We start from the raw sequence: 17912 nt of genomic DNA, 5'->3' as shown, positions 1-17912 counted from the left end.
AATTACCTCTGCAGTCTCCCACATGGTGAGTTACAAATCTTGGCTGTACTCCCAGAAAAAGCCACCTTTGCCTTACTGGGGAGTGGGAACAATTGAAAAGCATATCTTCCCAAACTACTATCTTGCATCTGCATTAACAGAGCTCTGGGCAAGTTGCAATCATGCTCTGTTCTGGGGGATCTATACAGGGAGCAAAATAAACTAACTTTTGTTTAAACATAAGCCACTGGCTAATGCTGATTATTTTGTATATTGCATTTTAATTACTAGATCTCCAGCAATCAGCTGTATAAAAAAAAAATTTAAATTAGCCAACAGATTGAAACAGGCTTTGGATTAATGCTTTGATTCTTGGCACCTATTATAACTAAGGAAGTCTTTTTGAGATGTGTAATGAATATTTTAGTGGTGGGTTGCTAGTCCTGCCATCTGTGGAATGAATTAAACATCCAAACACCAACTCACTGCACAGTATGTGTTTCCATGGCTAGTGACATGATCAATGCTCTTTTTACATGCTGATGTCATGTAGCAATGCATTTTTAATTTGAAGAAAATCTGTTCTTTAAATATCAGAAAGTTTAGGTTTGTGCAAAGTTGAAGCTGGAGCTCAAAAATTTAAACTTAACAGTTAACTGCACCGTGACATTGTAACAAGGTAGTTAAGAACATGTCAACAAGCAGTAACTCAAATTGACAGTCTGATTTTGTGAACTGCATGCTTCACCAGTCAAGATGAAGAATATTAATTGCATTTTAACATGATGTGACAATTTTGCAAAATTGCTTTTCCCCCACCACCACACTGCCCCCACCATTCCTTTCATGGTGTAATTCTACCTGTGGGCTAAAATTCTCAATGTTGTTTCTATAGGAAACTGATGACTACAGATATTTTGATCCAAAAATGCTTCGTGGCAGTGAGAGGTAAGTTCAATATGATTTACTACATAGCAGCAAACGTACGTTATATCTAAAGAGCACATACCGAAAATTTTATAGAATGGGATGGATATTGTAAGTCAAGAGAATTTGCGCAGTGAATTTTTTTTTTTAATTGTAAAACAACTGGTTGTGTAAAATAAGCTGTAAACAATTTACAGTGGAATATGTGTCTGCAATATTTATTTTTTCCATGTAGCAGAGTACAATTTCAAAGGAGCACTCCAGTCAAGGGCACTAATTTAAAAAATCTGTTACAAGAATTATAAATTATCATATACTTTAGTATTTTTCCTTGAATTCTCAAAGACACTTTTCTTGTGAGGAAGTGCTTTGCCCAACAGACTGAGATTAACAACAAATTATTTTAATATCTTGGTGCCATCCACTGTTAATTTTACCCAATGACACACAGTGTCATTGGATTACTGCAGCAAATCTTCATCTTTCTAATACACTAGCATTAATTCCCAAAATATTACAAGATTAACTTATTTCTTAGTGTACATTAAAACCCCTCCGTACTGGATTTCCCAGTAAATCAAAGGTTAAATGTCCGATAAGGTGTAGTACAGAGCCATACCATTGAGACAGATTCCAAGTTTAATCTCTGGTCTAGCTAATTTTAGCCTCAATGTCTCTTAGATTTGGGCAATAACAATCGAGAAATCAGTCATGGTTTAGACTCCTGATTGCTATCTAGTGAAGCTACACAAAAATGTGTGCCTTTTTGGGTGTACAATAACAAGAGGATGGGACTCAGCCATGACATGCCTCCAGACATTCACCATCTTAACTTCCATTTGAGGAATGGCCATTTCAGAAAGGTGCCAAAGACCAGCCAAAACCAGTCTGATCATACCCTAGCATGAATTACCATCTTCTGGACAGGGGGATAAAAACTTTACTTTCGGGGAAGCGTAACTTTGCTGATTGTGTCACAAGCTGAAGGTTTAGCAAAATATCTTTTGGGAAAAATATGCACTTTCATAAAGATGGGGATAAAAGCCTATTATCCTCAAAGATCTAGGTTTATCTATTGCTGTAAATTACTTTTTTTTTAAAGTACTGGTATAACAATTCTTGAACACTTCTCACAAAATTTAACTTGAAATATGCTGCAAAGGGTATAAATTTGCAGCAGCCTGCCATGAGATAAATAAATTGGCATACTTTATATTTTAAAAAATTACAGGCTGTACATAGTACAGATACCTTTTTGATTTTGATGTATAAGCTTGAGTTTAAATTGTGATAGAATTATGATTTTAATAAAATCAGCTTGAGCAGTTCTGCAGTAACATTTGATATATGTGGAAGGTCACAGTTTATGATAACTAATTGCTTTTGTATACTGTTAATAAATTTAAAGAAACACTTGTTAAAGTTATTGTGCAATAGCTTTGTTTTGTTGAAAAGTAGCGAATCAGTTTCTTTATAAATGTCTGCCCATTATTTGTAACCTCAAGGCTGGAAAAGCTTATAAGCAGTTTCTTCTGTATTACACAATATATGCATGAATAAATGGATTTAGAAAGTCAAAGTATTGAATTACAGTATCATTTATCAAACTAACTTTGGAAGCATAATGAATGTTAAATTATTTTTGAATACCATACGGATTGTCTAAACTTTTCAAAAATCCATAAAAATTATCCATTGTTGGGCACCTGTGATCATTAGGCAACCAAAGTTTAATATCTATCCAATGTATACTATTAATTGAAGGACATGAAGTAGTGTAAATGTGCACAAAATCTTAACTAGCGTTTTTTTAAAGTATGAACTAATAGGGTTTTAATTTTTGATGCTTCATACATTAATAACAAAATAGTGAAAACATTCGTCTAAATTTGAATGATCATGCTGCTTAACCTATATTTGAGCACAAATCTGCAGCCATGCTTGTTATGTAGCCCAAAGTATATGGGATAACTGAGAGCTGGAGAAAATATAGATGGAAATTTCAGTTTTACAGTACTTTTTTCCTATAAGACATATTTTCAGTCCAAGCATTTTCCAATGACCAGTTTGTACTGCCATTAACATTCTGTCAATAACTTTGTTTGCCTGATTTTGCAGCTCTGTTCCAAGAAACAAGAATCCATTCCAAGAGGTAAGTCGGTTGCTCACATAGTTTAAAGACACTGGACTGGCTTTGAAAATTGCCTTAATGAGTTCTGACATAAGCACTGAGGATATTGGAGAACTGGCAGGATAACTGCAACTGGTAAATGACTGCAACCACATTGAAAATATTAAATTTTGAATCTGCAAGTAAAAAGTCATCTCAAATGAGGAATTTCATGAAAAGTGACCATTTGTTTTGTGTCTGCAAGGCAATACAGTTGGAATTTGTTGGTGTGCATATTGGAAAACAACAGCTGCCAATTTTTCCTGCTGTCACTAATTGCCAGCATTTCATTCTGTCCGTATGTTTCAAAGTTTATTAGCGTTTTATTCTGATATCTATAGTTGATGGAGGTTGCATCAGCACTGGGCGGCACAGTGGCGCAGTGGTTAGCACTGCAGCCTCACAGCTCCAGGGACCCGGGTTCGATTCTGGGTACTGCCTGTGCGGAGTTTGCAAGTTCTCCCTGTGTCTGCGTGGGTTTCCTCCGGGTGCTCCGGTTTCCTCCCACATGCCAAAGACTTGCAGGTTGATAGGTTAATTGGCCATTATAAATTGCCCCTAGTATAGGTAGGTGGTAAAGAAATATATAGGGACCGGTGGGGATGTTATTGGAATATGGGATTCGTGTAGGATTAGTATAAATTGGTGGTTGATGGTCGGCACAGACTCGGTGGGCCGAAGGGCCTGTTTCAGTGCTGTATCTCTAAACTAAACTAAATATACCTTTAGTCTACAGATATATACAGATATAGAAGAATCATAGTTTGAATGGTTATACTTAATTTTGTTTTTGAAGTCACCTCTAATATATCTATGGCCCCAGATTTCTTAAATCACAGTTGAGCAGAAATTACGCCAAAACTTACACCACTTTCTGCACCAGTTTTTCTGACAGGAGGAACTTCTGCTGAAATATTCTGAGGAGCTCATTGGCCTCAGCCTCTGCTGTTCCCTTTCCTCTACCATTATTATATATAACATCAGTATGCACATTGGGAAGAGCATGCCAGCTGTTTAGACAGCACTTTGGTTTAGTGCAGGTCTCCGTCAGAATTTTTTTTTTAATTGCTTCTAAATTTTTGGGCATAAATCTACACCAGTGTACTCTTTACATAAATCCAGGAAACTCATAATGAGTTAGTCTTTCGCATGGGAGTTGGAGCTGTGTAAATGAGCAGCAGTGAGTTTCAGCAGGTGTAACTCCGAAGTGGTGCAAACGATTGAGGAAATTTGCTTGTAGCGATGTTTCAGTGTAAAGCCATTGTAAATCAATTACTCACAAATTTCCTCCCTGGGGGTGCATTGATTGGGGGATCGGCACAATGTTACTCTTACTCTATAGTTAGACCAAAAATTTCCAAGAAGTTCAAGGTCTACATGCAAGTATTTGCTGGAAGTGTTTTTTAAGTCTATCCACTGCACTTTCTCCAAGGTTATGAATTATTTTCCTATGTTTATCTGAAGCAAGTTTTCAGTTCATTGCAGATTGCACTATAAGCAGATTAGAGAAAATAATTCTAGCAGCTCAGCTAATTCCCCTTTACATTCAGTTAATTACCTATGGGAAGAAATTAGGTTTTATCATTTGTGATATGGGTCGAAGCTTAAAAATTAATTTAGATTAGTAGTCACGCCATGGTTGTTGCCGTAGTGACCACCACTTCCATTACTTTCAGTTCATCTATCAACAATCTTGATGAATTTTACACGATTCACTGAGGTCCCAGTTTTGAATGCTAGTATTTATCCAATTGTATCCAATTTTATAGTTGTTATTTGGCATAACCTGTACTTGAAGTATCTAATGCCTTCCCCAATATAGTATATACTCTTATGAAAATGATGAGTTGTAGATAACTCAAATGTGCTCATGAAAAAATATATTGCATTACAAAGCACAAAAGGAAAAACATCTCACAGAATGAGATTTTATACAGCCTGTAATACTAGGTCAGTGTGAGTATGCATGAGCTATGTGAGGAGCTCAATTTACAATATCCAACACTAAATTTAAAATTCATTCACTCTTTGAATCATTCAAAGTTATTAGAGATAAAAGAATTGTCATTGATACTTTTGAAGGTGAAGGGAACTAGAGTAGTCTTCTAGAATTGGGGTTTATGGAAGTCGGAAGGCCAGCAAGGGAGACTTGGAGAAATGCATCTCAGATATGTTTCTGTGGCTATAGCATTGAGATGGAAGCAGGCGCACTCAATGTTGCCAAGCGTAAGAAAGCAGTGTTGGTGATGATTAGAGTATCAGATTTGAAGCTCAGCTCTAAGTCGAGCAGGGTGCCGTGGCTTTCCACAGCTTGGTTCAGTCATGACAAAGATAGGGCCAGTGTCAAGACAATGAGAGATTTTGGCAGGATCTGAAGAAAACGTCGTTGTTATTCCTGATGTTCAGTTGGAAATTCTGAATCATCATGACTCAGATGTCAGACAGCACAGAGACAGTAAAGGGAAATGATGCAGAGATAGAACTGGAAGTTGTGACCATACATATGATAGCCATCACTGTGATGATGAAGCAGAATGGATCAAGAATAGATCTTTGTGCAACTCTGAAGTTGACAGAGTGAGGTGGATGGATAAGCCATTGTTGGAGATGCACTTGCTGCATTGGAATTGTTTAGGTCGTCCCAAGGAGAAAACACAATGAAGAAGGATGGCATGATCAACTGCTCTGAAAATCCTGATCTTAAGGATAAAACAATCCATAAGAAATGGCTGAGGGGGCTGAATTACAGGAAAGCTCAACATTGTTAAGACAAATCTGACAACTGAAGATAAGACCAGTTGTGGGGAAAGCAGCCGTGAGTTTGCACCCTCTGACTGAGTGACATTTCAAAAATTATTTTAGATAAAATATATTTCTCATACAAAACTAGACAAACTTTAGGCTACTACAGTAGCATAGTATATTAGACTTCCAATGTGCTGTTTCAGGGAGCGGGTAGGCATACAGTCATACAAGTGATTTCCAAAGTAATGAGTTCACAATCTCATTTGAGCCAACATAATATGATGATCAAACATCAAGAACAGGTTGGAGCGGAGAGAGATTTACTCCAGTCCACTCTGTGCCCGGCCCTTCGGTGAAATGGCAGAGTCCTTCCAAGATCTTTCTTGTCTCCTCTCCCAGTCAAGTGATAGTGTAATTTTTAAAGGGATTCAAGCCCTTCAGTTTAATTTCAATGTTTAAAGGCATAGGTTTGTTTAAAAATGTTTAAAAATTTTTCACACCTGCAATCCCATCTCCCCCCCCCCCCCTCCCCAATGAATAAACAGTTAATTATTTTTCCTCTTCTCACCCCCCAGCCCCCTCCCCAAAAAGGTAAATGGTAAATTCCTGATCCCGACCTTCCCCCCTCCACCCCCCCCCCCACCACGAACCTTCTGTACTTCAAGAGGAAAGTGACCCAGCTTGTTCATCCTTTCCTGATGCGTATAACCTCACAGTTTTGGTATCATCCTTGTAAATCTATTTTGCATCCTCTCCAGTGCCTCTGTATCTTTTTTATAATATGGTGACCAGACCTGCACAGAGTATTCCCAAGTGCGGTCTAACCAAGGTTCGATACAAGTTCACATAATTTCCCTGCTTTTCAATTCTGTCCCTCTAAAAAATAAACCCTATTGCTTGGTTTGCTTTTGTTATGACCTTATTGACCTGTGTTGCAACCTGTATTGATTTGTGTATTTGTACTCCCAGATCCCTTTGCTCCTTTATCCCATGTAGATTCTTATTTCCAAGCAATATATGATCACCTTATTTTTCTTACTAAAACGTAATACCCCACACTTAGCTAAGTTGAAACCTATTTGGCAATTCTATGCGCATTCTGCAAGTTTATTAATGTAATCTCACGATTAGTTTCAGTCCTCCTCAATGTTGACTATCCCTCTCATCCAAAAATTTAGATGTGTTTTTGATTCCAAAGTCAATAGTAAATATAAATTGTGAACAACAGTAGTCCCAGCATTGATCCCTGTGGGACCCCACTTTCTGTCTTCTCCCTCTCTAAATAGCTACTACCCTTTACCCCTACACTCGGCTTTCTGTCTTTCATCCATTCTTCTACTTGTCCCCGACTCCGCATGTTCTGACCTTATTCATTAGTCTATTATGTGGTACTTAATGAAGACCTTTTCGAAATCTAGATGTATTAGATCTACTGCATTACCCTTGTCCACACTCTGCCTAACCTCCTTCAAAGAATTCAGTGAGGTTGGTCAAGCAAGACTTTCCCTTTTGAAATCCATGCTAACTATTCTTTGTTATATTTTTATTTATTTATTTTTTATTTAGAGATACAGCACTGAAACAGGCCCTTCGGCCCACCAAGTCTGTGCCGACCAACAACCACCCATTTATACAAATCCTACATTAACCCCATATTCCCTACCACATCCACACCTTTTTCCTACCACCTACCTACACTAGGGGCAATTTACAATGGCCAATTTACCTATCAACCTGCAAGTCTTTGGCTGTGGGAGGAAACCGGAGCACCCGGCGGAAACCCACGCGGTCACAGGGAGAACTTGCAAACTCCGCACAGGCAGTACCCAGAACTGAACCCGGGTCGCTGGAGCTGTGAGGCTGCGGTGCTAACCACTGCGCCACTGTGCCGCCCTGGCTTCTGGATGTTTTTCAATTTTCTCCTTTGGGAGGGATTCCATTATTTTTCCTACTATCAATGTTAAGCTATAATTTATGTGGACATGTTCTATCTATGATCCATAATTTCTGTGGACATGTTCTACCTCCCTTCTTAAACATAGGCATAACGTTAGCTACCTGCCAGTCTTTTAGTAATGCACCCTTTTCTTTTATGAATTTATAAATTTGTGCAATAGAGCCTCTGCTATCTCTTTCCTAAATTCTTTTAGAATGTGACCATAATATGATAGAATTTTACATTAAGTTTGAACATGATAAAATTCATTCTGAAACTAGGGTCTTAAATCTGAACAAAGGAATCTATGGGCTGAATTTTACGGACCCTCCGACGTCAGGGGTCATGGCGGGGGGGGCTGGAAAATGCCTCCAGGAGAGGCCCACCACAGACCTCGACACCGGGAAGGCCCGGCCCCATATTGCCACCAGCGGCGAGGCCTCATATTGGCCCTCCCGCCGCTCGATGACGAGAGCCCAATTTCAATATGTAAATTACATTAACCTGAATTAATGACCGTCGCGCTCCCACCGTCCATGCCAGAACGATATTGGTGCCAGTGGCCGGCACTTTGGTGCTTTCGGATCCCTGTCCAGGGGTTTGAGGCAGAACACTGGTGGGGATGGGGGAGCAGGTAGGTTTTCCAGTGCGGAATGGGGGGAGCGGGGTCAAACTCATCTGATTGGTGTAGGGGATGTTGGGAAGCATGACAGTGCACAGATTATGAATTTGTTTGGGGGTGGGGGGAAGGTCAGGTGGGCAGGGGAAGTGTTTTGGGGGGGGGAGAGGGCAAGTAATGCATTGCATCATTGCATGGTTATTGGGGGGGTGGGAGAGGGGCAAATAAATGTTTTTAACATTTTTTGCAACCTCTTCCTTTAAATATTTAAATTAAATGGAAGGGCTCGAAGCCCTTTAAAAATGGCTGCTGACGCCATTGTAGGGGACAGACAGCCCAGTGTGGCAGCTCCACGACATGTAGATCACACAGGCGGACCACCATTGTTTACGTCCGCGGGCAGCACCATAAATTTCAACCCTATGAGGGTATAAGGGGCAAGTTGGCTATGGTGGCTTGGGAAAATGCACTAACAGGTTTGACGGTAGACAGGCAATGGCTAGTATTAAGAAGTATTGCATGGTCTACAACAATTATACATTTCTCTAAGATGCAAAAACCCAACAGGAAAGGTGAATCAACCGTGGCTAACAAAAGAAGTTAAAGATTGCATAAGATCAAAGGAAGTGACTATAAAGTTGCCAGAAAAAGTGGCAAGCTAGAGGATTGGGAGCAATTTAAAATCCAGCAAAGGATTACCAAGAAACTGATAGAGAAAGGGAAAAGTGAATATGAATGCTGTTATGACCAGGTGAGAAGGAGGTCTAGGATTCCCTTTCAGCCTTGACCTGGTCTTACTGTTAACAGGGTTTTATTTTAAACACACTGTGTTTTTAGCTCCCCTTTGGTGAATCCTTGTTCACCACTTTGCAATTATAAGGCAAAGAAACCAGCTTAAACAGGCTTTATTAGGTTTAAAGAAAAAAAGATTAAGTTTATTAAACTTGAACTTAAACTCTAATTCGATTAACACCTACTGGTACACGACGTGCACATGCTAGCATGGACACATGCAGATAGAGACAGAACAGAGGAGAAGAAATGAAGTGGAAAAGTTTGAGACAATATCTGAAGAGTTTTATTATGGTTCTTCGAGCTCACTGTAGAGTCTTGATTGTAGGTAGTTCATGCTTTTCGTTGGGGCCCAGTATTCTTATTAAACCATGTAGGAGACTTATCTCTCTTAGTGTTCATGTGTCTTCAGTGGATTCAGAGGCTTGTGAGAAAAAGATGGGAGCAGAACAGGAGAGATCTTCTCAGTTCAGGAGCAAACAGACTTTCTCTCAGTTCAAATGGTTTGTGCAATTCAGAAAACTCAGGTTGCCTAACAGGTTAGTCATGTGACTAACTGGTCTGACCATGTCTTGGATTGCATCACCTTAGCGGTCTCTGGAACGCACCTCTTACACACAATACCTGGTGATCAAGGTCCATTGTGGGTAGAATGTGTCAGGGAATAGTACTTTGTCCTTCCAATCAGTGTTTGTTAATATACAAATGTCTTTTCCACCCGCGGCTGATCTGTTTAACAAATCCTTTCTTCACTCCAGTAACAGTTTAAAATCAATGTTCATGACAAAATTAATGTGCCTCATTCTTGGCAGGTGGGGGCCTAGCATGACAATGCAAACTAGCGAGAAACATGAAGGCAGACTATAAAAGCTTCTTTAGGTATGTGAAAAGGAAAAGATGAGTAAGGACAAATGTGGGTCAGTTACAGGCAGAGATGGGAGAATTTATAATGCAAAATAGGGAAATGGCAGAGAAACGAAGTAATTACTTTGTATCAGTCCTCAGGGAGGAAGATACAGAAAATCTCCCAGAAATACTAGGGAACCAAGAGACTTGTGAAAATGAGGACCTGAAAGAAGTATTAATAAAGATGTAGTACTCGAAAAATTAACTGGATTGAAGTTTGATAAATCCTCTGGACCAGATGAGCTACTTCCTAGAGTGTTGAAGGAGGTGGCTATAGAGATAGTGGATGCATTGGTGGTTATCTTTCAAAATTCTATAGATTGTGGGAGGGTTCCTGCAGAAAGGAAAGTAGCAAATGTAACCCCACTATTTAAGAAAGGAGGGAAAGAGAAAATGGTGAACTACAAACGTGTTAGTTTGACGTCAGCAGTAGGGAAAATGTTGCAATCTATTATAAAGGATGAGATAACTAGACAATTAGAAAATAATGATATGATTGGGCAGAGTCAACATGGATTTATAAAAGGGAAATCATGTTTGACAAACCTGTTGGAGATTTTTGAGGATGTTACTTGTAGCATAGATAAAGGAGAACCAGTGGATGTGGTGTATTTGGATTTTCAGAAGGTTTTTGATAAGGTCCCACACATGAGATTCGTAAACAAAATTCAAGCACATGGGATTGGGGTTATCTACTGGTATGGACTGAGAATTGGTTAACAGACAGAAAACAGACGTAACAACCTGCCTTCCTGAGAATGACCCAAGTGGGGTACCGTAAGGATCAGTGCTGGGGTCTCAGCTATTCACAATCTATATCAATGAACTGGATGTGGGTACCAAATGTAATATTTCCAAATTTGCTGATGACCCAAAACTAAGTGGGAATGTAAGTTGTGAGGAGGAAGCAAGGAGGCTTCAAGGGGAGTTGGACAGGCTAAGTGAATGGGCAAGAACATGGCAGTTGGAATATAATATGAATAAGTGTGAAGTTATCCACTTTGGTAGAAAAAACAGAAAGACAGAGTATATCTTAAATGGTGAGAGGTTGGGAAGTATTGATGTCCAAAGGGATCTAATTGTCCTTGTTCATGAGTCGCTAAAAGCTAACATGCAGGTGCAGTAAGCAGTTAGGAAGGCAGTTGGTATGTTGGCCTTCATCGCAAGGGGATTTGAGTGCAGGAGTAAAGAAGTCTTACTGCAATTGTATAGAGCCTTGGTGAGAGTGTACCTGAAGTATTGTGTACAGTTTTGGTCTCCTTTCCTAAGGAAGGATATACTTGCCATAGAGGGAGTGCAACAGAGGCTCACTAGACTAATCCCTGGGATGTCGGGATTGTCTTATGGGGAGTGATTGAGGAAACTGGGCCTGTATTCTCTAGAGTTTTGAAGAATGAGAGATGATCTCATTGAAACTTACAGAATTCTTTCAGGGTGTGACAGGGTGGATGTAGATAGGATGTTTCCCCTGACTGGTGAGTCTAAAACTAGGGAACATAGTCTCAGAAGAAGGGCCATTTAAGACAGAGATGAGGAGGAATTTCTTCACTCAGAGGGTGGTGAATCTTTGGAATTCTCTACCCCCAGAGGACTGTGGAAGCTCAATCATTGAGCATGTTTAGGACAGTAATCGATAGATATCTGGATACTAATGACATCAAGGGATATGGGGATAGTATGGGAAAGTGGCATTTTGTAAGGTGATCAGCCATGATCTAATTGAATGGCTGAGCAGGCTCAATGGGCTGAATGGTTTACTCCTGTTCCTATATGTGAATGCAGTCTGTCCAGGCCAGGGATTTTATCCACTTTTAGTTTATTTAGTTTAATGTTTTTTCTCCTTTCTGTATTTTAAATGCAGTTACATCATTTCTAATCTCATCTTCCAATGTCATGTCCACTTCATCTGTCTCCCTGGTTAATACTGAAGCAAAATAATTAATATCTCTGCCATCTGACGATCACTGCCTGTGATTGTGTCCTGGCCATCCCTTAATGGCCGTTTTCCCATCATGACTTCCTTTTTGTTTGTGTCTGTAGAATAATTTTTAATTTTGTTTTATGTTCCTCTTTTTCTTACTAATTGTTTTCACTTCTGTCCTAGTCTCTTGATATTCTCCCTTGTCACACTTTCCCCTGCTGTCCATGTACTTAGTGTATGTCACTTCCCTTACCCTCATTTTTCCCTTGTGTCCTTATTCATTATTGTTTAGTTTATTCTTGTTTTTTTAGCAGAAAGGTTTTCCTGGCCCCTATTGAACATTTTTTCAAATGTTTCTCATTGCTGTTCTACATCATTGTTTGCCAATATTGACCATTTTACTTTCCCATGTTATGTTTCAGCCCCTCAAAATAAGCTTTTCTCCAACTATTACCCTAAGCTATGTTATTGTTATGGTCACTATTGCCTAGATGTTCCCCTACTCTTAACTGCTGTGGTTCATTCCCCTTTACAAGATCCAGGAGCAAATCCTCCTTTGTTGGGCCTCTTACATATACTGGGTTAGAAAGAAGTCCTGTACACTTGTAGGAACTCTATTTTCTTATCCCCTTCACCTACCTTTTCTGGCCATTTAATTTTGGGGTAGTTGAAATTTAGCTCTCTTCCAATCTAGACGTTCTATCTTATTTTGTTCCTTGCTTTTCTGCATTACTAGTCTAAACCTCATGATACGATGATCACTCTTATCCAATTACTTCCCGACATGGTCCACTTGACCCACCTCATTTTCCAGCACCAAATCCAGCAATGCCTCCTTTCTGGTTGGGCTGAGAACATACTGATCAAGGAAGTTCACCTGAACACATTTCAGAAATTCCAACCCTCCTTACACTTTACTCTAAAATTATCCCAATCGATACTTGGGTAACTAAAGTCCCCCTAATTATATAATCCCCTATTACGATCACATTTCTATTCTGCTTTTTGTCCCCTCGCCTTTGATAGATTTCTGAGCCATTGGGCTGTCTTCCCTCGAGTCTTTCTACTAGTCCTCACAGGTAGTGAGTATGTAATACCTGGTGAACAGGGCCAATAACTGAGAGACTTCCTCCTCAACCTAAGGCTACCTGGCTCCCTAACAGTCGTATCCTTCCCTCTCTGACCCAGTGTAACTCAAGGCAGAGATGTTTCCTGCAGGTGTAGGAATCCAAGAAAGTCTCACTGTCCACGAACTCCCACATATCTCAGTCTCGACACATATCCTGCCCTGCCATTTCTAATCTGTTTCGGTAGACAACTTTGGTCAAAAAAAAACAGACTACTTACGGTTTACTCTCCCTCACAGCTCCTCCTCCATTCTCACCGTGACATCACTTTTTCATATTTTGTTATGTTGGTTTCACGGCCTGCTCTTTTAAGTTTTTTTTAATCTGCACAAGTTCTGACTCTGTCTCGGCACTCTGATGTTACTCTTCCAATTTCTGCTTTATCCCAACTCCCATTCTCGTCGCTTTATCCAAGCTTCTCACCGTTTTGTCCCATCTCCCGCTGCCAGGGCTTTATCCAAGCTCCCGCACTCACTGATTTATCCGAGCACCCTCTCTCGCCACTTTGTCCCTCCTCCCACTCTCGCCGCTTTGGCCCAGCTCCCGCTCTTGCTGTCACCATTTGCCCAAGATCCCCTTTTACCACTTGTGGAATGAGAGAAAGTTAATATGTTGCAAAAAATAAATTTGTGATCATTATACGATCTTTGTAGAAGTACTTGGCTCAGTTATGGTATGCCTGAGAATCATGGAATGATACAGCAAGCATAGAATAGATTATTACAAGCTGTAACATTGAATCCATGACCTTTATTATCTCCTAATAAAACAGATGAGTGTAGGTTATAGATATAGCCATTTGTCTGGTAACCCAAACTTGACTCATGCTTTGCAGTCGTAGTTATAAAAGTAAGATGCTGGGATCTTGGGATCCAGTAATTCAAATAACATCTGTAAAAATACAGTGCTACAGCTTTGGTTTGTCAGTATGGGAAAACTTTTGTTTTAGCCCTTTAAAGCAGACCTTATTGAAGTATAATTGCAGTGTTTTACACAATGCATTTAAGTTGTTTCTTGTAGCTTGTTTCAAATGAGCTAAAATGGAGCATTTGCTGTGAGTTTGAATGAAAATCCTTTAAGTAGCATTACACAGGTTGGCAGATAAAACTGGTGATCTGAAGTTGCTTACTGGGTAGTCCTTAACATGCATTGTCCCTGATCTGGGATTACTGGTTCAAACTGAGATTAAATGTGTTTTCTGAGTTCATTTCCAATAAAATTAACTTGATTTAATTTGAGTGATTAGATTAGATTAGAGATACAGCACTGAAACAGGCCCTTCGGCCCACCGAGTCTGTGCCGAACATCAACCACCCATTTATACTAATCCTACACTAATCCCATATTCCTACCAAACATCCCCACCTGTCCCTATATTTCCCTACCACCTACCTATACTAGTGACAATTTATAATGGCCAATTTACCTATCAACCTGCAAGTCTTTGGCATGTGGGAGGAAACCGGAGCACCCGGAGGAAACCCACGCAGACACAGGGAGAACTTGCAAACTCCACACAGGCAGTACCCGGAATCGAACCCGGGTCCCTGGAGCTGTGAGGCTGCGGTGCTAACCACTGCGCCACTGTTTTCTCTGGCTTGTAATCACAATACAGCAATAAAACAAAACAAGGTCAAAGTTTTTTTTTAAAAGGCTGAGTTTAAAAAATTAAGCATACATTTTATCTTTTTTCCCTCCGCAACACCCTGGTCCACTCCTCCTTTACCCCCACCATAACTAGGACCCATGTGGGTACCCATAGCAACCCCCACCTTTTACTTGAAGGAAGTGAATGGAGTAGAAGGAGAAGTTGTTCAATGTGAGAACAAGTTCAGCCAGGTGGACGAGGATAGTGGTGGATGGGGACTGGTTGGGCCTCTGTTCCAGGAAGAAGCAGACAGCCCTCAAACCGTCCTGGTGGGGGATGGAGGTGTAGAGACATCGGACGTCCATAGTGAAGATGAGGCGGCTGGGGCCATATTAGCTGATATTATTAAGGGTTCTCTCTCCTCAGATACTGTTCACCTGTCCTTCAAATCTGCTGTCATCACTCTTCTCCTCAAAAACCAACCCTTGACCACTCCACTCTTCCAAACTACTGCCCACCTCCAACCACCACCTCAAAAAAAAAAACAACCTTTGACCCCTCCACCCTTGCAAACTACCACCCACCTCCAAACACCCTTTCCTCTCCAAAGACCTTGACAGTGTGATGCCTCCCAAATCTTTGCCCATCTTTCTCAGACCCTCATGTTTGAACCCCTTCAATCTAGTTTCTTCCCTGCTACTCTACCAAAATGGCTCTTACCAAAGTCATAAATGACAGACTGGTTGACTATGACTAAGGTAAACTATCCCTCCTTACTCTTCTCGACCTGTCTGCAGCCTTTGACACGGTTGACCACAAACTTCTGCTTCAATGTCTTTCAGCGTCATTCGACTGGTTGGGACTGCATTTACCTGGTTCCATTCTTATTTATCCAGCCACAGCCAGTGAATCATCTGCAATGGCTTCTCTTCCTACCTCCGCACCATTACCTCTGATGCCCCCAAAAGATCTAAACTTAGCCCCCTCTTATTTCTCATCTACATGTTGCCCCTTGGCGAAATCATCCAAAAGCATGTCAGTTTCCACATCTACACTGATGTTACCCAGATCTACCTCACCACCACTTCTCGACCCGTCCACTGTCTCTAAAATGTCAGATTTCTTGTCTGATATCCAATACTGGATTAACAGAAATATCCTCCAGCTAAATTATGTAACGATGAAAGCTATTGTCTTTGGTCCCCATCACGAACTCCATTCCCTTGCTACCGACTCAGTCCCTCTCCCTGGCACTGTCTGAGGCTGAATCCAGTTTGCAATATTTGTTATATTTAACCCTGAGATGAGCTTCCATGTATTTGCACCACCACTAAGACTGTTTATTTCCACCTTCATAACATTGCCTGACTGCACCCTTGCCTGAGCTTATCTGCTGCTGAAAACCTCATCCATGCCTTTGTTACCTCTAGACTTGACTATTCCAATGCATTCCTGAGTGGCCTCCCACATTCTACCCTTCGCAGACTTGAGGTCATTCATAACTCTGGTGCCCATATTCTAACTCACATCAAGTCCTGTTCCCCTGTGCTCGCTGACTACGTTAGCTCCCAATTAAGTAATGCCTCAATTTTAAAATTCTCATCCTTGTTTTCAAATCCCTCCATGGGTCTATTCCTCCCTATCTCTTGTGATCTCCTGCAGCCTTATAGCCCCCTGAGATCTCCACACTCCACGAATTCTGCCCTGTTTAGCATTCCTGATTTTAATTGCTCCACCATTGCAGTCATACCTTCAGCTGCTAAGGTCTAAGTTCTGGAATTTCCTCCCTACATCTCTCCACCTCTCTAACTCGCTTTCCTCCTTTAAGATGCTCCTTAAAACCTACCTCTTTGACCAAGCCTTTAGTCATCTACCTTAATATTTCCTCATGTGGCTTGGTGTTAAATTTTATTCAATAACACTTGTAAAGCACCTTCGTGCATTTTATTATGTTAAAGGTGCTGTATAAATGCAAGTCATTGATTTCTTTAAAAATCTAATTCATATTTTACATTGTAGCCAATGAAAATAAAGATAATATTGTAATAAAATGTCTGGTTTTGTGTTCACCTTGTTATTTACATGATTTGTTTTAAAAGTTCAAAAAGAGAAAAATGGACTAAAATTTGAATTTAAAAATGTGTTGTTGTCCAAAAGAGTTCATGATGCTTGTTTGCTCCTTTTCTAGGCCATTGTCTTTGTTGTTGGAGGTGGAAATTATATTGAATACCAGAACCTTGTTGATTACACAAAGGTAAGATTATATCTAATATTGGTGTAGGCACAATATATTCAAGGATGCTAAGTCAGACAAGGCGCAAAATCTATGAAATGCAGACAGTCAGCGGGAGAGAGTCAATGTACAGCAAAAGTTTCACAGGACTCCCAACAAGCCAACATAGTAGTTATTTTCAAGAAAGATAATGAAGCAAACCTGGGTACCTGCAGCCCCATTAGTCTTGCATGAGTAACTCACAAAAATAATCATTTGCCACAAAGTTGAGTACCTAAATGAAAATAAAAATGGCAGCCTCCGTGGTTTCAGAAGGTGCAAATTCTGCCTGACCCTGACCCTCCTTGACTATTCTGAGGAGCTGATATCCAAATGAACAATAGAAAACCCTGTGCCATAATATCATATGGAGCATAAACACTGGCATGGACCCAATGGCCTGTTTCTGTGCTTTACATTCTATGTAATTCTGTATAATATACTTTAATTCCTAGAAATGTTGCACGTGAAAGGCCGCTAGACAGGCTAAAGCCAATAGGATTTGTAGTAAAAAAACAATTAAGGAATTGTCTAAAAGAGAGACATCAGTGTGTCCTAGTTAGGGGAGTGATGCAAGGTTGGGGAGGTGTATTGAGTGGAGTACCCCAGCTATAATCGATGGAGTCATGTCTGTTCCTAATCTGTATAACTTGATGGAATACTCTCCACTTGCCTGGATGAGTGCAGCACCAGCAACACTCAGGAAGCTTGACACCATCCAGGACAAAGCAGCCCGCTTGATCAGCCACCACCTGAAACACTCACTCCGTCTACCACCAACATACAGTGGCAGCAGTGTGCACCATGTACAAGATGCACTGCAGCAACTCACCAAGCCTCCTTTGATAGCACCTTCCAAACCAATGACCTCTTCCACGTTGAAAGACAAGGGCAGCAGATGCATGGGAACACCACCATCTGCAAGTTTCT

General features: G+C 40.4%; 1 protein-coding gene across 2 annotated transcripts in view; it reads left to right on the top strand.

Annotated features, from left to right (window-relative positions):
- scfd1 (sec1 family domain containing 1) overlaps positions 1-17912 on the top strand; it is a 209582-nt gene that overhangs the window by 175770 nt on the left and 15900 nt on the right. For both annotated transcript variants that reach the window (XM_068038345.1, XM_068038346.1), the window contains 3 exons: positions 875-927; positions 3025-3058; positions 16899-16964. In XM_068038345.1, the coding sequence (XP_067894446.1) occupies positions 875-927; positions 3025-3058; positions 16899-16964 (153 nt within the window). The remainder of the gene's footprint in view (positions 1-874; positions 928-3024; positions 3059-16898; positions 16965-17912) is intronic.

The sequence above is a fragment of the Heterodontus francisci genome, chromosome 9 (genome assembly GCF_036365525.1).
Source record: "Heterodontus francisci isolate sHetFra1 chromosome 9, sHetFra1.hap1, whole genome shotgun sequence".
Taxonomy (NCBI): domain Eukaryota; kingdom Metazoa; phylum Chordata; class Chondrichthyes; order Heterodontiformes; family Heterodontidae; genus Heterodontus; species Heterodontus francisci.
The sequence above is the reverse complement of the archived record's forward strand: the minus strand, read 5'-3'. Positions and strand labels throughout refer to the sequence as shown.